Source organism: Poecilia latipinna, unplaced genomic scaffold (assembly GCF_001443285.1).
Source record: "Poecilia latipinna isolate Pla-1442-1.1 unplaced genomic scaffold, P_latipinna-1.0 Scaffold608, whole genome shotgun sequence".
Lineage (NCBI taxonomy): Eukaryota > Metazoa > Chordata > Actinopteri > Cyprinodontiformes > Poeciliidae > Poecilia > Poecilia latipinna.
This window is the reverse complement of record NW_015113224.1, coordinates 167,247-194,346: the sequence shown is the minus strand read 5'-3', so window position 1 is coordinate 194,346 and position 27,100 is coordinate 167,247. Positions and strand designations below refer to the sequence as shown.

Genomic DNA, 27,100 nt, shown 5'->3' with positions numbered 1-27,100 from the left:
CTAAACGAGCGGTCAGTGTGTTTCTGTAGCCTCTCTCATACAAGCAAGCGGAGCAGAGGAACCTTGTCAGAACCACATTTGTGGATGATTATTTTAAAAAGCCGCAAGTTATGCGTGCGCGCGACTGTCGTGCGCATGGCCTTGTCTTTCTTGTGACCGCCAGTAACCCGTGTAGTCGCCTCGAGACCTCCTTCTATCTATCGCTGGTCGGTCTCTAGCACGCGCCACCTTCACGAGTCCAATCACAACGAAGAGAAGCCCCTCCTCTTCCCCCCTCTCTCTTCCCCCTCTTCCTCTCCACGCGACCTGCCATCCACACGCGCGTTCCACAACAACGCGAACGCGCGTGGGCACTCTCGGAGCTCACTGGGCGCGCAGCATCCACAGACCGACGCATTGATCCGGTGAGTTAACGGTTTCAGGCTGCGAAGAAAGCCTGGCCACAGTCGGAGAAACTGACCGCTGATTGGAAACCTGCACCGGTGAGTTTCCTCTTCATTTTGTCGACGTGTGGGATGCTACGTCAAGTTACTAATAAATGACAGAAATGTATTAAAGTAACGCATGTTATACTTTTTAAAAACATAAATACAAATGGCTTTGAATGAGCTCATGTGCTTCAATCGCATTTAATGTGACAAACTGAGAATGTTAATTGAATATTAGAGGGAGCGAAACACTGCAAAACGGGTTAGGCAGCCTTATTAACAACTGATGACAGCAAAACACAGATAAAGTCCTTCAACTTACGTCGTTATGTGTCAAATGCGAATTTCTCTCGTTTCCAAATATGTCGGTGTACTAAACAGAATAGACACCGTCAGTATTATTTGTGCGGTTTTGTTTTTCAACTCCCAACTCGCTGTTTATTTTTATATTCATAAAACCAGAAGTTGTGAGTAAAAGTATGTGCATGTCGCTTCTTGGTGCATTTGGCTGTTGTTCCAGCTGGAACATCTGAGGCCCTCTGCTGCGACCACTGTGGTAATTAGATCTGAATTACACTGCATGCGTTTGGCCTCTCTGAAGTGTTAAACCACAACTTTTAGAAAACTTTAACGCACACGTTCATATTTCTTCAGGTGTGAGCATTTGCAGAGTTTGTGATTTATATTGGAGATAATCTTTTTCTTGCCCCTTATATATCTGTATGTGTTTGCAAGACTGTGTCCCAGTTTGATGCTGGTCTAAAATCACTGTCAAATCAAGAGCTATAAAGTGCAAAAGAATGACACAGCATTTCATCAGTGTGGCATTGTCTGTGTTAGAGTTGTGATTAGACCTGAGCAGGAATGAGATTCACGTGTCATAACTTTAAGTAAAAAAAATATAAACAACAGGATCATAGTTTACACTCATAAAGGTAAAACAAAACAAGACACAAGTATTTAATTTATAAACTAAACATTTAAAATGCTAACTAAATATTTAGGTTGAAATTGGGACATTTATGAATGATTGAATAACATGAATAACTTTGAAAAATGACTCCCCAATTTTCTCTTATGAGAGTGTAAATAACTCAGATTACTGCTGTTAATATTTTGATGGGTAACTTTAAAAAAAGAACCCCACCCATAGTAACCAACCCTTGTCTTTTTAGGTTTGCATCCTACTTAACTTTCTCGTCATGTTTCAGACATCAAATTATCTGTTTTTCTTGGAAAAAAAAACAACTAATATTTTGTGCCAACATGACACCTTTATGTTTAACAACTCAAGAAATACAGTTAGTCGACAGTGAACTTGCATCTCACTCCTCTTGATGATGCTTTAATGTGGAAAAATAACTTAAGTGCTAAAGTTAGCATTTTTACTCTGTGTTTTGATATAACTTATTGATAGTTTGGCTTGTAGCATATTTGAATGTGGTTCCAGTTGATCATGTGTGCTTCAGATAGGAAAAAAATGTTGTTCCTCTGCTACATAAACTTAGTGGAGTTCTGAACATAAACAGCAGTTCTATAGCTAAAATAGGTTAATTTTAAAAGAACCTCAAAAAATTGGTTGCACAAAATGTGAGTTAGAAGTGCGATTTAAAAAAAATCACAAACAGCTGATTTGAGAGTTTAGTTCTGGAGTTGTCTTTTAAAAGTGTATTGATTGGAACTTTAAGCCAATACTTGCATCTCTTTGGAATATTTCTAATTTTTATAACCACATCTGCTTTAACAAATCCAAACTCTCCCTAAAAAACACTGACTGTGAGTTCAGACCACTAGCTGCTTGACAATTTGTGCACTGGCCTGGGCTAGAAGTGCTTGGAGTTTGTTTGTTCTAGGATGGTTTGATGTGAATATAAATCACACAGGCAAACTCTTTCTCCTTACAAGGTAGATTTCTCTGAAGAGCCTCTGAAAAAAGACATGCCTGTTCTGATGTAACATTATAAAACACATCTGATGTTAATATTTTAAAAGTGGAAACATTTTTTATTTATTTGCCTACGTGTTTTAAATATGAATACCCATCTCACATAGTTTTATAACATGTCCAGATCAGATTCTGAAACTTTAGGAAAGCTTGCAGCAAAGGAAAGTTTGTGACCTGCATGTCTGCCAACAGTTTGTGTCAACAAAACATGTGCTTACAAAAGTAGAGTAAAGCTGCGGTCTAATCCACACAATCTAAACAATTAAAATGAAATCCCAACACACTCAGTTAAGTTGTTTTGCAAGCTTTTGGTTATGTCATTATTTCAAAAGCATAAATCTGACTTGCAACAAACTAACCACACATAAAGTCCTCTTTCTCTTCACACACCTACATAGAAGCGCAAACGCAGACTGTGTCGCTGCGTCGTCCTCTCTCCAAGGGCTATGTCAAAGTTTCTGCGAGACATCCGCCTGCCCAGCTCAGCTGAGAGGGTGTCAGCACCATGACGTCTGCACACAAAAGACCTCATTCAGTCGATTTCTCAAGGAAGCAATGATTCCCTCTCTCACTCACACACTCACACGCAGACACACACACACACATCCCTGCTCACCCCACCACTACGTAGAACATAACACGATATTATTCAGTTAATCCAGAGAAAGGAGGCTCACTGCAAAGCTTCTGTTAGTTACATAAAACCAGCCATTGAGCAACTACAAGGCACAAATGAATGGTGGAAATTTTCAACCATGTTTATGTGGGGTTTTTTACTAAATAGTGCTGCACTCATGTATTATAATCTATAGGTTCTGTAGTACAAAATTAAATTTCCTCTTTACAGTTTTATTCTGTCAATATTTCAGATTGTTAAATCAATTTTAAAATTAAAGACAACCAGAGTCAACATTAAACTACTCTTTTAAATGATCATTTAAGTGGGAAAAGATACCTAGCAGAAAAAGTAATTGCTCCCAAAAAATAGTTACTGCTTGAGCAGCAATATCTTTCATCAAGCAAGTTTGTTACATCACTGTGGAGGAACTTTGACCCACTCCTCCTTATAGAATTGTTATTTACCTTACACTGGAGGATTTTTCAGCATAAATGTACTGTAGTTCAGAGTTTGACTATCACACTCTAAAATCTCAGTTCAGACTTTGATTAAGCCACTCTAAAACCTCAGATTTTCCCTTAAAGTTGAAGGTGAAAACAGTAACAATAAAATGCTGTTCAACATTTACTTTCCTTTTCATAACATACTGCTAAAAAGAATGTAGTATAAGATGTTTCTGAACTTGGTCATTTCAGCTAATACGTGATCTAGAAATAACGTACATCTCCTCTGCTGCTCCAAGAGGAAGTCCTTTTTGTGATCAGGGTTGTGTTAGGTGTTGGATATAAGACTAATTTTTTTTTAAAGTAGTCACAAAAGCTGCAGAACTACTTTGAGTGAGTTTCTGTAACCTGTTAAAATACAATTAAAAAGTAACTTCCAAAGCATTTTCAAACACTAATAGGGAAACTGCATAACATACAATAAAACACAAAGCTTAATAAAAATAAAAATCTCAATAATATAAAGCCTAAACATCAGGTCTGCTCTACAGGGCAGCTTTACATCCTGGTTGTCACATTCATTATGTGATTTTTCCTCGGTTTGCTGAAATAAACAGGAATTTGACTAGGACTGCTGTCAAATCTACATGCCTAATTAAAAATAATCAACAAATAATTAATAATAACAGTTGATTAACAAAGGCATGTCACAGTTATTGCAGGTGGTTTACCACTAGTCTTATTGAAACAAATGTATGATATTTAAACATTCTAAAAAAATTATTATTGCAAATACTTTATCACTTGTTTAGTCAAATAGTTTTTAACTCTTATGAGACAAGGTATTAAACAAGGAGCCAGACATATTTATTCTCTTTTGCTTTGTTTTTATGGTAGAAATTAAATGCTGGTTGCACATTAAGCTATTTTTCAGTTTCAAGAGGTTCATTTTTACAGCAGTTCTGTTTGTGGTTTTCAGGGAAGTGAAAAAAGTTTGTCTGGCAACTCTGCTTAGCTTTCCTGTATTGTCTCAGATTGACGTCCTTTCTGGGTTAACAAATGCTTCCTGAACACAAAGAAACTGAGAACTGAGGAGGTAACGTTGTAAATTATGTGCTCCTGAGATTCAGTAGGCACATGCTTGCTTTAAGAACCTGAACTGGAAATCTGGGAAAGCAATGAAGATAAAATCTTTGTGTATCAATCTTAGAGACACTTGAAGGATGACTGTATGCAGAGGAGAGACAGAGGCAGGGTGTGTCAGTGAGCAGTTTTTTATGGAAAACAATGTGATGCTTCAGAGAAGCTAGATGAGCCGCTCCCTCATGAATAATGAATTCCTGTTCTTAAAATGGACTGCTTGGGGACTTTAAAGTGGTAATACTCTGTCATTTTTTGGACTTTGCTGTTTTTTTTTCCTGAATTTTGGTACATTACATCCAACAAACATCAGTGTATTCTATTGTGATTTAATGTGATGAAATAGTTCACCACTTTGAGTTGGTCTGTCACTTAAAATTCCTTACATTTTAGGATTGTAGTATGACAAATTGTACAAACTGTTCAAGGCGCATTAATGCTTCTGCCAGGCAATGTAGGTCAGAAGCCTTAAGATGTAAAGTTAACCATTGTCTCTGTTCAGGACTATGGACAGCTCCCAAGGTCCTCCAGGGAGACGGGGTGTTTATGGGCCATAGTAAAAATAAATGTATGTATTTATTGTCAAAGAATCATGTTGCATGCCTTTGTATTTAGCCCTCTTTAAATAAACAAATAAAGAGCAAAAATTTGCTTTTAGAAGTGTTAAAAGGTGAAAAATTGGCCATATATGGGATATATAAGCTCATATATGGGCCATATATACCATCAAACTTCATTTCCCAAGGTTGAAGGTACTTTTCTCAATCACTAGGACTCCAAACCGAAAAGTCTCCCTTTTACTTTCTTAAATATTCTGGCCTGTGGCTTATTATTATTTTGGGTTAACCGACTGCCCTCTAGTTCTTCAGTGATTAAATTGATTGTAAAAATCACAATTTTCGTAATAATTGTGTGCACAGGGTATAAATGATTGTTTATGTCTTAGGATCTTGTCTATGTCAAGATTTTTTAAAACCTACTTAATAATGAAACCAGACAGCCTTTTACAACTTGAGTTATGCATCAATATCCTCTTTGATGTTTTTTTCCCACCAGGGTGAGTGGACATTATCTTCCAGTAAAGGAATCTGAAACTCTAGAAGAAAAGTCAAAGTTAACAGCATAAAGCCAGAGAACTTCAACAGCAGGAATAGTGCCTTCCTCCTCACCTCATCATCCCTCATCTCCACCAAAATGAGGCTCAAAGAGGACCTGAATCCCATGCTGCTGCTCCTCTTCCACCTCATGGTGTGGATCTATACCGCAATCACCTTCCTGCCTTCCTACCTCCTCAGCTGGGTCTCCAGATCCCAAGAGAATTTTTACGGGTCCGAGGAGGATCGGGCCAAGAGACCTAAGGCTTGTTCAGTTCTAGGATGCTCAGAGGGACCCTACAGAGCAGTCAGCGCCACCAAAAGGCTCCTTTCATCGCTACACCCTGGAGTGGATACGCTGGATAAGATGTTTGAGTATGCAGCCATGAGGTTCCCGCAGAGAGACTGTCTTGGGACGAGGGAAGTAGTTACAGAGGAAGATGAGCGACAGAGCAACGGGAAGGTGTTTAAGAAGGTAATCTGAAGGTGGTTGCAGCAGGAACTTCTTAAAATTGCAGCGTAATGGAAGTAGGTGGAGGTATATGGGGGGAAAAAAACATTTTATTAAATTAAATGTAAAGGTAGTTGAAGCTGAGTTTTCATTAACCACATATCTGTCTGATAATCTTAGTAACATCTTTTAAACATTGTATTTATTGAATTTTGTAACATAAAAAAACAAGTGACAATGATACATTTGACATAAGATTCACATTAAACTTAGTCCCCAAAGTAAACAAATATAAAGAAACAACAATAATAAAAAAAACAACTCAACAGTACATATGTCAGAAAACAAAAACAGAAAAATAAAAGAAAAGAAAACACTGATTGCAGATTGCAATCAGTGCAGATTGCTGTGAAAAACTCAGCAATCTGCGCTGTTCTCTTAATTATCTTAGTATCATCTTAATTTAAGGTTGCAAATCTCAATCTTTTTCCTTCATAATTACATTAATCAAAACCTTTTTGAGTTGTGTTTTTAAATCAGTATTAAACATTGAACTATTTTTCTCTGCAAAATGCAAAAACCTGGTTACGTTTTGGATTTTTAAACATTCAAATCTCTCATAGGTTTTCTCCAATTACCTTGAAGGTTTATTGCTCGTTTTTATCTTCAGAAACTTCAGCAACATATTCGCAACTTTTAGCTGTGTCTGTGTTTCAACACACCTGAGTCAGATAATCAGGTTATTAGACTGACACTGGAGAACTTTAATGTATATTGAGGATGTAATTCATCCATATAATGGATGGACTAGGGACACGTCTAAAAGCTGCAGAACACTGACCTTTGGGGACTGGAGTTGAAGTTCCCTGATTTAGATTATGTCCCAGCAAGACACTGATACACTTTGAATCAGGCAGCGGCCCATCACTATGAGAAACCAGAGACCGACTAGCTCAGCTCCGACAGACACTTCAGATCAGGTTAGAGCCAGCACTTAAGAAGACATGAACGTCTTTAGACGGGGAGAGGAAATCAGAGTATCAGGAAAAAACAAGCAGAGATGCGGCAAACTTCACACAAACTCAGGAAGTGTTTGACAGCTCAGCATCCATCCTGTACTGACTGTCCTTCAGGTTTCATTAGAATCAATATCACAGCAGGGCATCAGCTAATTATTAATAGAGCTGTAATTAACTTTGATTTTAATTTTGTATTGAACGAGTCCCAGCTGTAGATTAGTTTGGAAAACTCCCAGGTTATTCCAGTGTATGTTATACATAAAGTAGTACATTATTTTAGTATTGAGAAGGATGGCTGAAAACAGCAAAGAAAATGTAAAAGTGAACAGAGTTGTTGATCACAAGGAAAGGTGTCAGGGAGAATCTTCTCTTATGGATTTCAGTTGAGTTATGTGATAAGTAGACTCTAGAGATCTGTTTACATTGTGAGTTGAGAGGCACAGACTCACTAAACAGACAGTATCTCTTGTGTAATGTTTGTTTTTGTTTAATCTAGTGAAATAATCACAGATTTGCTGCTTTGTTATATTCAAACATGTTGTTGTTAATGTCGCTCATACTGAAATTTAAAATATTAAAATAAATCAGTGAGGAGGCAAACTTACATTGTTTTAGCGTGCAGTGAAGTGAGCACAAATCAGAGGTTTCCCAACTTTGACGTTCAGGGATTTACCGCTGAATTCCAACACTAATCCCACCAGCCTGATCCTTTTAATCCATCTAATACTCACTTGGTTTTGCAAGTCTAAATGCCTTAGCTATTTATTTCTCAGGCATTGAATCCATCCAGCTAGTGCAAATCCTTTCTAATGAGTAAACATTATGTCTGTGTCTGCACTAGCATTTATGAACCAATAGGAGTCAGTATAACCTCACTAAACGTGCAGGAATCTCTGGTGTTTGCTGTGAGCATTTAGTGTGGGTGTTTAAAGGTAATATCCAGAGGAGGGGCATGGGGATGACAGAAGAGTAGTTATGCAAAATAGTTTGTTTCTATAATGTGGGTTTTGGAGGAAGAGCATTACTCAGTTCACATTGTGTTGTTGTGGTAAAAGAGTGAAACTTTTGGCTTAAATGTTTGTGTTAACAGTACCTACTAAGTGGATGGCTTTTTCCAAGCTTACTTGCTGAAGCTTTCTTAAAGATCAAATTAAATAAAACTCAATCTTATGAAATTTAAATTTATAGAACTCTGTAGAATCTAAAAGCTTTATTAAAAATACACTATTGATCTTAATCATTGATCTTTGTCATTAAATTGCATTCTGCAGTTTTCTGAAAATCCTGCCAATCCCATTATTCAAAGATATACTTTAGACCTGCATATTATATAAGAAAAAAATATTTACTCTAAAAAAAAATAAAGCATTTTAAACAAAACCTCTTACATGCATTGTTGTTTCAGCTGCAGCCTTGAGGTCGGTATCATGCTGAAAGGTGACTATCTGACCCAGTTTTTATTCTGTCAAGGTTAGGGATTTGGCTGCACAGCTGCAAACTGGTTAGCTTTTTTACCCTGTTTAAATCTCAGCTCTGCAGGATGGACTATTAGGAGTATTCATGTTTCTTTTTAAGATTTATATTTATTAATATTCTTGGTTCGCGGTAAGCATTAGGACATATTTCCAGTTGGAACACAGACAAACGTATAACCTTTTAATCACCATGAAAGGATAATTTGAACATCAGAGTAAACAAAAAGAAGAAAATGGAAAGGAAACAAGCAAAAACAAACAGCCTCCTTTCCCATCCCACCCCCATTTATACTGCCTACATAGTTCTCACTTTACAAGCATTTACACACATACACAGTCGTACCATTTGCAACACTTATGTCCATCAGTCAATATATTTATATGTTCAATGAAGAAGTTGCACAGGACAACAGGACAAAGCCCCCAGTTCTTTGAAGCTGGTCCAAAAAGGCTCATATCACTGGTGTGGTCATCTGAAGAGAAGGTAGAATATCTGTGAAAGGGCCCCATATTTTTTCCAAATGCTGCCTTTCTCCTTCTCACATAATTTTATATCATTTCAGGCTTTCAGTAAGACACATTTTTTTATTGCTGTACTTCTAAGTAGGAGATATTGTTTTTGGTTTTGCTTTTTCATAGAAGGTCACATTAGGGCATATTGGTTCCCCCAGAATCTATATTTTTGGGTAATGTTCAATTTGAGTTCCAACAACTTTTCGAACAAATTTAAATGTTATACTTCCAACATTCATCTACAATTGGGCGACTCTAAAGCATGTGCACAAGGTCACCATTAGCCACTTGGCATTACTGGCATCTGGGGGAGAATTTGCTTTCAACTTCATGTAACCTGTAAGGAATATTTTATGTCTTATGCAACGGGTTAAATTTCATTTGCCTATGCTGTGTGGGGATTAACACAGTAGTAACTGTCCATTGTCGCTACCATGTATGGTAACTGCAGGTAGTCCTTGGAGAGTACCGCTGGCTCTCCTATAAAGAGGCTCTGACAGCAGCGACTCAACTGGGCAGCGGTTTGGCATCTTTGGGTCAGCGGCCGAAAACCAACATCGCCATCTTTTGTGAAACCCGAGCAGAGTGGCTGATAGCTGCCCAGGCCTGCTTTGCGTACAACTTCCCATGTAAGTTCACTCTGAATGCTGAGATTTCAGAAAGCCATAAGGTCTTTATTTCTAAAACAAAAAATAACAGTGCTATCAGATTTGTTAGAGATAACTGTTTACCTTTATTGTAAATTAGCCTCATATTTAAGAATGGAAAAGAATCGTGTGTGTGACTCCAGGCTTCAAGATTGAAAAATCTACTCACTGAAGGTTAAAATTGAGAAATGTAAAGATTTATTCTACAGTCAGTCAGTCTACAGTTTCATTTTTACTCACACTGAGAATCCTTTTAACTAAAAGCATTGCAGCTACTTCTTCAGCGTGCCTGCGTTTCTCTTGTGCTGCTCTGTTGGACATTTTTTCACAAAGCAGCTTTCTAGAGTACAGCGTCTGAACTCTGTTGCGTTTGTGTGGTTGTACATCTGCACATGTTATTGTTTCCACTGCAAAGAATATAACATCAGAGGCCCAGCTGAAACAGTAGGAGGTCAGTCTGTCCGTTCTGCTTCACTGTTACATAAATATCCTACTTTTCCTCCTTTCTGCGCTCTCTCTCTCTCATATATTTCTTCCTCTAAGTAACTTTTTAAACACAGAGTCTCTAGAGTGCACAGTGCCTCACAAAAGCACTCATCCTTGAACTTGTCTGTTCACCCTGCAACCAAAAACCTCATTGTAATTTTGTGGATTTTTTTGGGCAGCAGAAAAAATAATAATACATGGTTCTCAAAGACTTGCATCCTTTGTAAATATTTAGTAGAACTAACCTTTCCCATAAAAAGAGATGAATAGGTATTTCCTGACCAACTGGTGGTGGTAAATTGGCCCAATGGTGCCGATTGTGTAGCAGCCTGGCCCGGAGCAGCTGTGGCTACACTGTATAGATGCAAGATCCTATAAATGTCCAAACACAATAATTTCTTTAGTAACCGGAAATGGTTTGTTTTGTCAGGTTAAGTAATCATTTAACATTAGGTTACATTTTTTTTTCGAAATAAGAACATTTTTCACTCAGTGAATTCCCCCCCTTAGGGATGCTGGGCTGATTTATTCTTTAATATGTTCTGTATTAAAGAGTAATGTGCCTTTTAGTTTATGTGTTCAGTGTAAGTGTGAGCGGCACTTCATTAAATTGTTTTGATTGTCCACAAAGTGACTTTCATTTTGTCCATGCACTGTGGTTTAGGCTCCATTAAACTGTCATGCTTCCTTTAAAATATGGTGTCCGTATGAGCAGAGAAGGCATCTTTGTAAAGGGCCCTGCTCTCTCTGCAAACAAACACAGGGACAGTGGAAAAAGCCAGAGGCAGTCTATAATACACGGCGAGGGGAACAGAGAGGAGTCAAGGGTCGGAAAGAGCAACAGTGGGGAGAAAACAGGACAAGGCAAGTGAGGGTTGATGGCGTCAGAAGAGGGGTGAGAGGGGCTACGTGAGCATCTGATGTTGACAGAGGCACCACGGAGTCAGCCAAGGCCCCCAGTGAACTCAAACACTGGATGTGTGTGTGTGTGTGCATTCCACACATGTGTCAAACGGCCAGCATACAGCCTGCAACACATGCACAGCTTTTAAAGAAAAAAAGAAAATCAGTTTTGAACACTTGAGATCTTATTGAGCTACGATTAGCAGTGTGTGCTTCTCTGTTTCTTGCTGTTTGCCTCCTGTATTACTAAAACCGTGTTAATCTGGGGTCCATTTGAGTGTTTGGATCTCACGGCTGGAGGTGTCACGGCCTTCGTTCAGACACACATGCAAACATACACACAGGCACAGGCGTAGTAACAGCGCAGGAAGCAGAAGACTCCATGACGCAAAAATGTGAAGTCAGAAAATTCTGCCTCCCAAAGTGCTGTGTGTCAGAGGAGGAACACGGGGTTAGAGAGTGTTACAGTGTCAGGCTGACTTCCTCTGTGTCTTCTGTTGATTCCTCCAATCACTTTCACTCTTTTGCTTTCAATTTTGTTCTTTTTTCTATTCTATTCTTTATATTTCTGTCTTGTTCTGATATTACTGACAGACTTGACAAGCTGCTGCTCTCTCCTCTCTCTCACAGGGCCTGGGCTCCTCTCACCAACACTGTCATCCTTTGCAAGTTCTCCATAAATGATTTTTGAATTATGTTTTGTATTGGTTTATGTACTAAAACCAGTTTTCAGTTAAAAACCATAAGAGGGTTTTATATTTGGTCATCTGGGTTGGTCCAAGTATCCTTCCAACTTACTTACTTAATGAAAGAAAAAAAATGTCTTGGTGAATTCTAACAAGACTAAAGTAATGAATAGAGTTGTTTTGTAAGGCAGAGGAGGCAGATATTTTAAAGCCAAGTTGTCGCGCTCCAATCAAAGAAGCTTAGAACTAAAACCGACTCAAACGATGATTTGACAAAGTCTTCGTAAAAAACTGAGCATACTTACACAAATAAGTTTTTCTACTCCTTCCCTCCTACAGATTGATTGGTTTTTCATCGCATTTGTACAGCATAAATGTCACATAATATGGGTAAAAAATATTATTAATAAGTATTATTTTTCAACTTCTCTTTATTTACTTTACAAAAATAGGGGTATGTAGATTTTTGAGTTCCACTGTTAGGCGACTGCAGTCATGCAGGCACAGATTCCATTAATCTGTCTTCTGTGTGCTCTTAGTTAAGACATCCACCCCCCACACACACACATACTAACACTGTTTATATCCTCAACAGATTGCTTATCAGACAGTGGGAGCTTGTGGTCCTTCAGCTCAGTTGCTTGTGGATGGCAAGAGGTCAAATCCAATCCTCTGAGCTGTGTTGACTCAGGGCACGTACATTGTGCATCGTCACACATTCCTGTCAAGGGTTTTATTCCCGTATTGGTCCACATGCACTTTCTGAAAGTGATGAAGATACACAAACTTTCTACACATGTTTAGCTGACTTAAGTGTGTTTACTGTTTTTGTGGTCAGTTTAACCTTTTAGGTGATCATCTATCTTTCAGTGGTCACACTGTACTCCACCCTGGGAGGTCCAGCCATCGCTCATGGTCTGAATGAGGCTCAAGTCACCCACATTATAACCAGCAGAGAGCTCCTGGAGACCAGACTGAAGGTTAGCGCTTCAAGAGATGAGGACATTTTTATTAGATCTCATAACACAGAGGAATAAAGCCTCCATGACGGTGATGATGACTGATGTAGGGCTTCAGCTGCAGTGACACCTTGTGACTGAGCATGCTGTATGTACTGCTATTCCGGTTTCGCTGTGTAACTCTGCAATGTGGGTTTGACATTTTCAAAGATTATAAATAGTGGCCATCTGGATGTGTTTCTAATCACAGATCCTTTTATCTCTGTCTAAATATTTGCTACACTGCTTTGTGCAGAAATTGCTACATTGAAGTATTGTTGGTGGTGAAATGGAGCGTGTCTCTGTGCCTTTAGAGGTGTGTTGTTGCATTTCTTTGTCGTTGCTTTGTATTTGTGTGTCAGCCGATCTTAGCTGAAGTTCCAAGGCTGCAACACATCATCGTAGTGGACAACACACCGACCACATGGCCCGGCTTTCCCCGGGGCATCAGCATCTACAACATGGCCACTGTTCAGAAGCTGGGAGCCAGACCAGATAAAGGTACATTGTGTGATCGTGTACAGTGTTTATAAAAAGTACTCACCCTTATGGATGTTTTTCCCTTTCTATCGTTTCAACAAATCAATCACGATCAACAAAATTGATCATTTTTGACAAAAAAAAGACTTTAATGTCAAAGCAAAAATGGATTTCTGCACACTTTTCTGTAAATCTGCATGATTTCTATTCTATTCTATTCCTCATACAGATGTGTAAACATGACTCATTCCAAGGAACAACATGAAGCTGCTTCAAACTGTTAAACTTCATCCACCAAACTAGTAAAACGAGGGCTATTCGTCTTATGAAGACGATCCTGTTACTAAAACTTTGTCTTAACAAGTTTCCAATGCGTGTTAAACAGTCTGAAAACATTTTCTCTTGTTTTCTCTACTGTTACCCGTCTGCATATCCTACTTAATCCCACTAATCTGCTTCACTTGGGTAACGTTTTCAGAAAATATCTTGACAATTTACAGACTCGGTTGCTCATGTAACAAACGAAACATAATGGGGTTTCTAATGGGCATTGGGGTGCGGGTGAATTGGTAGGAGTCATGTAAGGTCATGTGAATGAGGAAGTCCTGACATCTGTGTCAGATTAAGTTTGATACCATACGTCCTGTACTAGAGGACGGATGTGAGACTCATTGCCTCCCCACCCTTTCCCTCACCCTGCTCGGCTTTTATTGAAGCCCTTTGAGCCAGCTGACCCACAACATGACCAGCTGCTACTGTCATGGACAGATAAAGGGAGAAAGAGGTAGGACTAGGAAGGGAGTTGGGAACACTGGGATGTGGGGGAGAGTCATGTTTACACACAGCGCTGTTAACTTCACATGACATAAGATGTTGATGATGGGAGTGAGAAGAAAGATGGTTGTTGCTTTTTGATACTTCTTTTATGTTTATCCTCGGTTTGATTTTTTTGACAACTTTACTTCTTATTTTTATTTACATTAAACGTTTCAAATAGGGAGATATGGGGAAAAACGGTTATATATTACTTTAATAACATGAAAAAAATTCAAGATCTATGTATATATTGACAATTACACTTGTAATACGTTATCTCCTAAATGTTTTTTGATGTTTCTGAATTGCATACATACATTTTCTTTCACCTAGAAAGTTTCCATTCATGTAATATTTTAGTGCGCTAAAGCTGCAACACGGAATAGATCAAGATTTTTTTTTGTTGTTCTTTTAAGATCTGTATATTTCTGTATGCACTTTTTGTAATAAGGTCTCAACACAACAAAACAGAAACAACTGGATTTTACTCACAATTTAGTGAATGAGTATGCTGATAATAATACATAATTTAACACCAAATGATTAGATCAGAAAAGAGAAATACTTAGGGTTAGGTGGACAGACTGTTGAGTGAAACTAATAGAAGACTGAAGATGGTTAAGTAGGCAGAGATGTGACAAAGAAAATCATCACAGTTAAAAAAAAAAGGAATAAGTGAGATGGCACCAAGTCTGCTCAGTCAGACAGCAGGATGATCAGTAAAGTCTTTGAACCCAATCTCTCATCCTTAAATGGAACAGGAGGCTGCTGCTCACAAGGAGGAAGCCATTAATCAGCTCTTCTCAGAATCACTGGCAAGTTCTCTGGACTTGATTTTATCTCAAATGAACAAGAAGAGAGTACAAATACAGTTTGTTCCACTGATTTGTGTGGAGAAAGACGGCTGTTTTTCTTGCTAAATGTGGCTATCTTCCAGGTTTTAGTTGCTGGTTTGAATTAAGAATAATGATATAAATAATGTTTCACGCATAATCACTGTTTCATAACACAGTCTGTCATGTTCTTGTGTCTTCACTGTCACTGCAGCGACATTTGAGCATAAGCAGCCTCTGTCTTCAGACATCGCAGTCATCATGTACACCAGTGGTTCCACAGGCATTCCAAAGGGCGTCATGATCTCCCATAGCAACATCATCGCCAGCATCACAGGGATGGCGGAGAGGATACCCAACTTGAGGTACTAATACTATCATGATCTGTTATCATACTTCATCTATCAGATCAGGAATCAGGAATGCCGATTTACTGATTATCAGTTTTGCAATATATTGAAATAATTCTGTTGAGTTGCTGCGATAGAAATTATTGGTAACTATTGGAAGTGATATTTTCAATAATAAAACAAATTCTTTTTCAAAACATCAAGATCAGGAATCGAACCGGCGATCTGCTAACCACGTGGCAAACTCCATCGTTGACAAATTGCAGTTGCTTATTTCAAAGGGGTATGCTGGAGATAAAATAAAAAAAAAACTGTTCAGCAACCAGAATTACAGTATGTTGCAGCTCTATTGTTTACAATAAAAGATAAACCAAGTCTTTTCTCCTGGGACTGATAGGAGTCCAGAGGAAATGTGCTCAGGAGGAAGTCTAGCACGAATGGAGGAACAATCTGGGTGAAAGGGAGTCAGACTGAAGTGAATGAAGATTAGAGAGTTTACATTCTCAACATCATAGACAGTTTCATTTGAAAATAAAATAAATTTACAGTGATAACGCCCTCCTGATTCAAATCATGTGCAGCACTTTGCAAAGGTGAACATACCCCGTGAACTTTTCCTCACTTTGTCACATCACAACCACAAACATCAATGTATTTTATTAAGATTTCATGTGAAGAACAAACAGAAAGTACTGCATAGCTGTGAAGAAGAAGGAAAATACATTGGTTCAACATTTTTGGCAAATAAAAATCTGAGAGGGCACATAGTAAAAAAGCTCATTCATCAAATAAACAGCTAACAGGACAACAATTAGTAGTCAAGCCTTAAAGAAAGGACAGCAGGAAGAAAGATGGTGATAAAAAAGTTTGTAAGAAGTGAAAAAATTACTTTTTTTTGCTGTGCATGCGAAACACTGTGTGAGGTAATAAAATAACACTGCACCTCACCTTGAACATAGAAACAACCTGCTGAGTAACCTGCGCAGCAGCAGTTTCATGTTTCACTGCCGTGCCTTATAACTGCTAAAAAAATAATAATTAAAAAAACAAAACAACTGGAGATAAAACAGGTAAGGTCATGCCACAGTTTTGGGAATATTTCAAATATTTAAAACATACAAATTAATAAATAATCATCCATATCGACAGTATCAATAACTTAATGATTTAAATAAAAAAGCTTTGAACAGATTCACCCTACTAGATTTGCCATTTCATTTGCAAGGTACAGCAGTATGCAAGACATAAAAGGTTTATGAAGTCAGTTTCTTTAATTAACATAACTTTCTAAAGGAGAACACTGTCTCTGTGTTTACAGTGAAGAGGATACCTACATCGGGTACCTCCCTCTCGCTCATGTGCTTGAGCTGTGTGCAGAGCTTGTCTGCATTTCTCATGGCTGCCGGATTGGCTATTCCTCACCTCAAACACTTGCTGACCAGGTAACACCATCTAGCACTAATGATAATCAGTCAATGATGGGAAATGTTTTTTGGGTTTTTTTTAGCATTAAGCAAAATGCAATTTGGGTAATTGGGGTTGATGTTTCACTAGTTATTTCTTTGCTTTGTTTGATACTACTGTCATAAAATGAGATGTAGTCTGAACTTTTAAGACAACCTTCTGTGCAAAGCTAGATGCAACAGATTATAGCAACCGTCTAATTATAATTAAAGCTATGAAAATCAACATTCTAGCTCATCAAAAGGGCTCTCATTAGAGTTTCTCCCGTGATGCGCTGCATAAATGGCTTGTGCGTCACGGCTTAGATATGTGGATAAACCGCATGCAAATCATTTTCTTTATTATTAATAGGCTTTAATTAGTGAGCTGGTAGGAGATGTGTTACTTTCAAGCACTGCAGTTGCTTGCTGTTTGTTTCCATGACAGCACTCAACCTTTGCTTTAATAAAAAGCTGACAGACTCAATTAAATATTCACAATAAATATGTTTTTATTCCTCTTGAGAGTTAGATGTTTTGCCTTTAAGAAACAGTCACATTTTAAGAGAATTTGATTTCAGAGACATAGATGTTGATTTTTTTAAATGGAGGAATATATTTTTTGAGCAACATTTTAGACAAAAACAATTGAAAACACACAAAATTGTTATCGCTAAGTCCGGCTTTTTAAAGATCAGCAATTGGCCAGAAAACTGCAATCGGTGCACTTCTGATACAATCTACTATATAGCGATATACATATTTATTAATGCAAATCAGTTCATCTTGAAAATAAGAATATATAATAAGAAACATCTCTCTTATATAAAACAAAACACTGCTATTCAAAAAAAAAAGTATCCATGGAGCTGAATGCTCACCTTGTTTTAGTTGAGCCTCAGTAAATCTACTCTAATCAGTTCATATTGTAACATTTCTGGATTTGTTTTTTTTCTCACAGTCTACCAAGATCAAGAAAGGAAGCAGGGGAGACACCAGTGTCCTAAAGCCCACTCTGATGGCAGCTGTCCCGGTATGTCACGAGTTTGGCTTCATACATGGGAAGCCTTACGTTTTGCTGGAGCCGCCCTTCATTTACTCCTCCTGAAGTTATTGATTACGTTTGGGTTCATGGACAAGAAGATCCAATTTCTCTCAGACTTTGTTCATTAACTCACAGAGGAATATTAGTGTCCAAAGCCCTGCAGGCCTGAATCTGCTGGGTCTATCTAAACATACTATGACGTAAATACTCTGAATCCTATTATAGTCAGTGATGCTCTGCTTTGGTACATTTTATTATTCAATTAATCAAATTGGATGCCAAGATGCACTTCTTTCAGTATTTGAAGAATTGCACTAATTATGCTGTTTTCACTGGCTTCAACAAATGCCATAAACTCCCATGTAGAGACTCGCAGTGATTAACAAAGCGGTTTTAAGATACCGGTTGATATTTTTGGCAAGATTCTTTTGGTGAAAAAAAAAAAAGTTGATTAAACCATTGAACTGAACAAAATGTACAGAGACAGAAAGGAAAACAAGGAGAAGGAGCAGTGTTATGAAAACCTGCATTTGACTGAGAGTGAAGAAGCAAATGAAATCAAAATGTGGAGTTTATTCCCTTCAGTATTTATCCAGTTAACTATTTTATATTAAGACTGAAACCAACTAAATCTCAAACAAATAAATGAGAAACGCAAAATAAAATATATGTGTTGTGCCTGTCATGAAAATATGTCTCACTTCTACCCACAGGGTTTAACTCAGTCATTAGCTATCAGTCATTAGCTGATTGTGCTATAAAATGGCACTATGTACCTATGAAATACATAGTACCCTTGGATTTTTGTAGATTGTAAATTTGAACTGCAGCTGCACTTTTCACTTTAACATTTTTACTTCTTTATTTGTTGGGCTGTGGATGCTTGTTTACGTTTCCTATGCCTCTCAATGAGCATATCTAATTTGGTTGAGTCTTATAAAAGGTAATATGCCAGTTAAGTTAGTCCTTTTGTTCTTTAGATAGAAAGTTTATGTTATGATAAAGATCTATTCGGAACGCAATGTGGATTAAAAGCAAAACCTTGCATTAAGGATCTTCCCATGTTTTATATATAAAAGAATAAATGAGTGGAGCTGCTGCAAAATAACATTTTTACTCATATGATGGATGAAATACCAAACTCCATGAGGACTGGATCAAAACTGACCCTCGTGTTGTTTGCTTGAATATCTCATCTTATCTTGAAGCTGACCATATCAGGTCTTAGTGCTGAATCCATTTTGCTGTTGCACTGCACCACCCTCTCTCTCATGTCACGAGGACGCATCCCACCAGCCCGCATATCCCAGCGGTGGTGGTGTAAAGGCCACAGGGTCCCAGTCTATGGAAGCGTTCACATCTGTAAACAGAACGTGAGAAAGCCCCATGTGGTTTTCCCCACGGCAATCACACACATCCAAACTGTTTGCTGTGATACAACAACTAGCTGCTGCATGGATCCTGCATCTACTTCCTCTCTCAAGTCCACAGCTGTACACACGCATGTAAACAGCCACCAGGACCAGCTGCTTTTTATTACTTTTTATTGGTATCCTTTCCCCCAATTACTCTGTGAACTGCTTTTAGGGACACTCTACTGTTCCTTTACCATTTCAGTAAAAGGGAACTTTTTTTGAACTTCTCAAGCTAACTTCAGCTCCCTAAGCTATCCCCTTGGCTAAAAAACAAGTAGTAATTTAACTGCTTTGTTTGTGTTTTTACCCTCTTGAGCTCATTACTGGTGTTTCTGGCACATTTTGTAAGTCACTGACCTTTGGGCTGGTCAAAAAAAAAACATTCAAATAAATCAGTCTTAGCCATTGCTGCAAAATAATTTAGTATTTTTGATTGAAAGCAATACCCTTTTAAACAATACGGAGTTATATTTCGAAAAATACATCTTAAATTTGTTAAACTAGTCCACATGTTGCCCCATTTCCATGTCAACCATTAAGGGTTTACTAGGCTCAGTGATTTTAAAGCAAAGCTATAAATTATACAACTAGATGAATTTAGAGATGAAACAATTAGAATCTTGTTTCAATATCTATTTTTTCCAAAGAAGAGCATTAAAATTTTAAGCACATTATGCTTTGTCCCTTTAGATGTGGATGCTGTAAAAAGTCCAACACGTGTTTAGATGAAAAGTACAGATGTCATGGGCTTCTTTCCTTAATGCTTGACAAACAGCACAACAGTTGTCGCTCCATGTTCTCCCTTCTGGTCGACTTGTGAATCAAGATGGTTTTCACCATCAGGCATGTGTGATTTCCATATGAACACCAAGCCAAGCAGTTGCACAATGCGACAACCTGGCCACATGCATCCCACTCTGAGACACACACAAAAATCTATCGAGTCCTAATGATGACATCTCATTAATCTGTGGCAGCTGCCTGACGGACACCTTCATCCATCTGTGATGCCACCGGTTTTCCCTTGTGGTTTCTGCTCCAGACATGGCAGCTACACACATATTTAACATTTAAATACTCTTCGCTCGTCTTTGTGCCTTCAAATTGGACAATTGCTTCTAAGACCTTAACTCTTTTCCTAAAGAGTGCAATTTATCCTTTCATAATTTCTTAAATATCACTTAGTTCAGCAATTTGATCAGGTTGCAAAAGTTTATGATTTAGGTTGAGGTTAGTCGATGTTAGAAAAACACTTGAGTTCTCATGATTTTAATTTAACAATTCTCTCTTGAAACTTAGGTTTTTTTCTCTGTTTCTTGTGGTCATGTACTATTTCTAATCCACTGAGGGACTCAGTTATTTTGCAAAAAAACCCAGAGACAGAATAAGTATCTTAAAGCATTATGTATGTAGGAAATAAAAAGCAAGCACTCCTTGGCTTTCTTGTTTAAAGAGAAATACTGCTGATGACACAAACTGTCTACACCTTAATTTTCTTCATTTTAACTTGTAGCAGTGTAATATATATCATGACCAAATTTGAAGCATTACAATAACTAGCCTACAAAGTTTCTCCTGCATAATCAGTATAAGGAGGGAACAAAATCTTCTGTTGGCTGCTAGGATGGAAACCTAAACTCAATATAAAGCTGGACTTTTGGGTCTTGTTGCAATTTCTCCTTGTGCTGCTCTATATTGTCTCATTTGTTTCTTTCCCCTCTTTGCTGTCTCGTAACTACAGGAGATTATGGATCGCATCTACAAGAATGTGATGACTAAGGTGGAGGAGATGAACAGTTTCCAGAGAACTCTCTTCATTTTAGCATATAACTACAAACTGGAACAGCTTTCAAAAGGATACAGCACACCGCTGTGTGACAGGTGAGTAGCAGAGCTGTTGATTTGTAGTCCTGCCAAACGGGTTGTTTGGACATGTAAGCTTAACACTAGCAGAGCTCTTTGCTTTCTGTTTCCAACAGGTTTGTGTTCAGGAAAGTTCGATCTCTGCTCGGGGGTCGAACACGAGTCTTATTGTCAGGCGGAGCTCCACTTTCTGCCGCCACACAGCGCTTCATGAATGTGTGCTTATGTTGCCCAGTGGGTCAGGGATATGGCCTGACAGAGACCTGTGGTGCCGGGACGATATGCGAACGTAAGCGGAAATGACTTTCGGTGTCCAGACTGTTTATTCACACATTTACCTCATATTACTTTAGATTTGTTAAGCATTTGTTATGAAATGGAACAACGGAGAGGGGAGATGAGGGTTTGTTCTTCCATGCCCTCAGGAGATAACCTCTACCCTCAAGCTAAATTGTTCTCTTGGAGTTATGTAAGCACAAATGTATAAAAACATTACAAATTTCCGCTCTGACTGCTTGCATTTCCACACAGTGCCTTGTAATTAGCTTCATCAGTTCTCATCTTAGTGTCAGTGAGTTCAGGGTTTATTCTAGTAGATGACTGACAAAGGTTATATTCTCACATTACATACATTTTTCTTATATTGACCTTTGGAACATGGCTTCCTATTACTTTAGACCAACTACAACTGATCACTCAGGGTCAGTGGTGGGTTGATGTCTATAACCAGAGGCCAGTGAGGGGATCTTGAACGGGTGGAGTAAGTCCAACATAAGGACTTGCAACCATTTACTCACACAGTTGCACTGAATGATCAACAGTGCTGCAACATATTCTCCATTGGACTTTAACTGGATCATTCTAGCAGAAGAAAATGCTCTGATTTAAAGCATTTTATTACTGCTATTCCATTTAGTGGTGAACATCAGATGCAACATTTTGCAGCTGTATTTGCTCCCCTGTCACTATTTCATAAAAGCCAGATTCTTTTCAGCAGATTCTCTAAACTGACAAGAGAAAACGAAAAACTGGGCCTAGTATGAGCTGGAGCTGCAGCGAAAGGGTTGATGTTTTCTCTATGAGTTTTTAGTGCCACAAATCCAGACATATCTCATAGGTTCTTACAAACACAAAACAACCTCTCTTTAATTTCCATAACCAGTTATCCATCAGATCTGTTCTCAGAGATCCATCAGTGTTTTGGTTTTCAGCACAGAAATTTCATCAGGCTTTCCCAGGAAGACTAAACCAACAACACAGCAGCCCACTGCCACTCACATTCACTGTGGTCATCTGAGTCAGGAAAGCACTACGCTGTAACAGCTCCTTTGGGAGGAGGTTTCCATGGCAAGTGAGGTCGTGTTGCCATGGCAATAAATGCAGGACCTCGATGCTTGTGGGCTTTCTGATTATGTTTGTTTGCCTGTTGTCTATTTCAGACTGGGATTACAGCACTGGTAGAGTGGGAGGGCCGCTGGTTTGCTGTGAGATCAAGCTCAAAGACTGGGTGGAAGGTAAGTGGGACTGACAGGCTGTCCTTATGATTCTTTATCGTGCATCCTGTCTTTTACGCAGATTGTAATATACTACCAGTCTCTCCAGCTCTCCCTTCCAAATTTACAAGGTTAGTTTGGCTGTTAGTCCTGTAGGAAAGCTCCCTGCAGCCTCTCCATAACCTTGTAAGGAAGCCACGCCACATTTCTCTTCCCACTTTCATCATTTCACGTCGGGGTTCATAACTTATTTTTATGGTGCTCTGCTGAATCTCAATGTGCATCAACTGGAGTTTACTGCTCTCTTCGCACGGCAAACAAAATGAAAATTTATGCTACCATGATCTTCATCACTGTCATAGGAAATGTTCTGCAGCAAACAGTCCTGATGTCAAATCTGATGACCTTTCACCTTGTCCTCAGGCGGTTACCGAAGTACTGACAGGCCTCATCCCAGGGGAGAGATTCTTGTTGGTGGACCTAATGTCACCATGGGATATTACAACTGCGAGGCAAAAAAACAGGAGGACTTTTTTGTCGATGAAAATGGCCAGCGGTGGTTCTACACTGGGGACATCGGAGAGATTCACGAAGACGGATGTCTCAAGATTATCGGTGAGAAGTAATGCCCGACAGCCGGGGAGTGCGGCGAAGACGAGGAATTGATTAGACACTCCTTATGAAAGAAATGAACACATACTTCATCACTCTTAAATAGAGGAGTGGTGGTAAAGCTTTTAACCAATCAGATTTTATTATTCTGCCAAGAATGATCAGCTTGTTTGACCCACACCTCTCAGTTTCTTTGTGCACATGTTACAAGCTGCTCCCTGTGCTGCGTTCCAGATCGTAAGAAGGACCTGGTGAAGCTGCAGGCGGGAGAGTACGTCTCCCTGGGAAAGGTGGAGGCCGCGCTGAAGAACTGCCCTCTGGTTGACAACATCTGTGTTTATGCCAACAGGTTTGTGTTGATGAAACATTATAGTGTTAATAAAAACATCACTGTAATAATAAAATAATGAATTGATCAAAATATCACAGGTCATATGATGTCACATGCCAGTTTTTATATTTTAGGTATAATATATTGAAAGTACACCTGCATTTTTTGGTGATGGTCATTGCAGGCAGTTTAGAGTCAGTCAGATTGGTTGAGGAGCATCTGTGAGCAACTTTTTAAGTTTTGAGTTAGGATTGGGCTTTAACTAGGCCGTTAAATGTTGTGATCCTGTTGTCTAACAGTGACGAGGCCTTCAGTGAACAGCTGAATTTATCCTAAAATAAAATCAAACACTGATGGACTTTGGATTTTACCCTGGAGTATCAGAGTAACCATGACATGCGTTGAAGTTTGTAGTTTCGGGTTGACAAAATATATAAAAAAGTTAGAGGGTCTGAATAGTTTTGCAAAGCACAACAGAAACGTGATGATTAGCTTCTCTTATTCTGAGCATATTTCTGCTGCTTCAGTGTTTATCCAGCTCTCTAACACAGTGTTTCCTTCATATTTTGAAGTTTCAACAATCTGTTCACACTCACTTCTGGCATGTGTGGCTCCCAGCTCCTTATAAGGACACATATTCCACTGGAATAATGCACATGCATGCATATCTTTGTGGCTCCATCACCTTATTCGGCCCACTATACTGTTGCCGAGGGCCTTTTTCCTTTGTTGTGTTTTTTTTTTCCATCTCCCTTCAACACTGCTTCATGTGACCCTTCTGCTTTGCAGTGATGAAACATACGTGATTGGCTTTGTGGTGCCCAATCAGAAGCAGCTGCTGGCTCTGGCTGGCCAGTACGGTATCCGGGGGTCATGGGAGGAACTGTGCAACAGCGAGGCCATGGAGGAGCTGGTTCTTAAGGTCATCACTGAGGCTGCACTGACAGGTGAGAGCAACCTGAAGACTACCTCCAATAAGGGCTGGAGCTAACCAGGTTGCTAGCTAACATGGTCTTCCTTTCAACGCAGCCCAACTGGAGCGCTTTGAGATTCCTCGCAAGATCCGTCTGAGCCCAGACCCCTGGACGCCGGAGACGGGACTGGTGACCGATGCGTTCAAGCTCAAACGCAAGGAGCTGAAGACGCATTACAAAGACGATATTGAGAGAATGTACGGTGGAAAATAACGACTGGGAGCAGCAGATCACCGGTTGACTCAGCGGCTCTCGCCGCTACTTCTCACTCCTTCACCTGCAGTCACAGAATCATAATGTTTCTGAGCTCTCAATGACCTAATTGAACCATAGAAGTAGCTCTATGATTGTGTTATGAATCACGGGACAAGTGCTGATGAGGAAACCTGCAGATTCTGATCTTGGCAACTGATTTTTATTTTTTTTTTATTTCCAAAAAAAAAAAAAAAAGTTTTTCAGTGAAATATTTCTTCTTGCATATGAGAGGTATGAAACAGAGCAGGTGTTGAACTCTGATCTAAATATATTCATGTCTGCTGCTTCATAAAATCGGTTTGTTTTAATTATATTCTTTGTTTTAACTTAATAATTAAGCTTCCTCCAGTGTTGACTTTGCTTATCCTGCAGGTCAGGAGGCAGTTAATGTTTTTGTTCATTTTCCTTTTGTCTCCACGTTGTTTGGGTTTCTTGTCTTGGTTTATTTTGTCTCCCACCCACAGTCCGACTGTGGCTCCGCCTGATCGTGGGACAACAGAACGTTCTGACACAGAAAGCACAAGGTCTTTTTAGGGCAAATGTGAGTAGGTTGGTAAAAACTCAGAAACGTTCTTCTTGTGTAACGGTTGTATCTGACCTGAGCCTTTATTAGAAAACTTACATAGTTTAAAGAAACACGATACACATTTGTTTAATCTCCTGGGTTTTCTTACAGCGATAGAAAACAACTTTTGGGAGAGTAAGGAAAATGCTTGCGTAACAGACTAAGTTAATGTTTAGTTGTCGCTGTATTTGAAAAATTGATCGCAACAGGAAAATGTATTATTTCTGCCCAAGTAAGGCAGCTGATTTCAAACAGGACTATAAAAGACTCAAGCTTCCCCAGTGTGCGTGGAGAAGTGGTTGGACTGTAAACACACTAGTAAAAGTAGAGCTTTTGCCTTCCATGGTTTATTCTGTTTCAAGCAATGCCACAGAATTTTGCCCTGTGTGGGTCAGAGAAATTTGGATTCAGTGTCACCTAAGGACACTCCTTACACCAGACTGAGACAAAAATGAGATATTATAAATATACTAAACCAGGAGGCAGACTGTTTTTCTGGACTTGAAGAGAGCAGGAGCAATGTGCTCCTCATTATATGGAGCAAGAAACTGTTTTGAAATAGCACAAGGATTCTGTGACGCAATTGTGTTGTTTCTATGCTGCCATGGCAACATATCAGGGTCCAGTGTGAAGGAGTCTGGTAGCAGCAGCGGTAGCCCATCCATGACAGTCAACTGAGAATTTGAGCTTGAATGGCTACACTAATATCACCATATCTCCATCAGACTGGCAGCGCTCCAACTAGGTTATCATAACGCTCTTTAGCGTCCCACTGCTGCTCTGACCGGAACGAAAAGCATTTCAACAAGCATTTTGAATGACTCCTCCTGCATTAAACACTGCAAAAATATTAAATCTTACCAAGTATGTTTAGTCTGGTTTGTAGTGCAAACATCTGAGTACACTTGAATTAAGACAAAGCTAGATAGCAAGTGCATTTTCAAATTGTTTTTAATAGATACGGTCGTCAATATTGATTTTTAATTCCAAGTGTACTAAAGTATTTGCACTAGAAACTAGACCAAAGATGTTTGGTTAAATTTGGTATTTTTGAAGTAAAGTTCCCAGATATGGAGGACCAAACCAAACATTAGGCATGAAGGGTAGCTGCTATATGGGGCTAAGAGAAGTTGTGAGTTTTTCAACCTGTAGCACAAATGGAAAAAGTAGACTGTGAGCAGCAGATAATAGGGTTCATAATACAGGTTTAAAATAGTCAAGGTGTTACTCATAAAAACCGCTTCAACGTTCGTAGCCTTGCTGTGATCATGTGTGCAGAAAACCAGCCAGGCAATTCTGCAACTGGAGATGTGATGTCCATGTCAACAGTATTATGGTAGAGGAGTCAAGGAGGCAGCAGTGTAAACCCTGAGTAGGAAGAGCACACACAGTGTGTCATGCCTGCCTTCAGACTGAAGCTGCTTTCCAAATTCGTCAACATAGAGAGGATCGCACAGACCCCAACTTCAGTGTTCCTCACAGATTGCCACATGTTGCCTTTTGGTGATTCTAAAACATGCCTTTGTTGTTTTGAACTGATTCTTGAATCATACTTGATCACACACACAGATTTGTGGATATATAGGTAGAGAAAGCAAATGGCTGCTATAGCACCTCCACTCCCTCTTTATATGAGGCCTGCCTCATAACATGAGCACATCCAATTATTTATTTGCCATTTTGCTGTTGGAAAAATAAAATCAAATGAATTAAAAAAAGTTTGTGTTGAATCTAGATATGATTGAATGTCATTTTTGTGAATGGTTGTATTGAATCAAT

General features: G+C 38.9%; 1 protein-coding gene across 2 annotated transcripts; it reads left to right on the top strand.

The window, feature by feature from the left end:
- The first annotated feature begins 18 nt into the window (after positions 1-18).
- Positions 19-27,100, top strand: acsl3a (acyl-CoA synthetase long chain family member 3a). 2 transcript variants are annotated; one of them, XM_015042930.1, is made up of 16 exons: positions 19-482; positions 5,078-5,143; positions 5,632-6,144; positions 9,579-9,756; positions 12,720-12,829; positions 13,210-13,348; positions 15,191-15,341; positions 16,645-16,768; positions 17,730-17,801; positions 20,970-21,109; positions 21,208-21,380; positions 22,531-22,605; positions 23,008-23,199; positions 23,431-23,545; positions 24,317-24,474; positions 24,557-27,100. In XM_015042930.1, the coding sequence occupies exons 3-16, from the start codon at positions 5,770-5,772 to the stop codon at positions 24,712-24,714; spliced, it is 2,160 nt and encodes a 719-aa protein (XP_014898416.1). In that variant the 5' UTR covers positions 19-482; positions 5,078-5,143; positions 5,632-5,769; the 3' UTR covers positions 24,715-27,100. The 2 variants fall into 2 exon arrangements, with proteins under 2 accessions (XP_014898416.1, XP_014898415.1); XM_015042929.1 differs by lacking the exon at positions 5,078-5,143.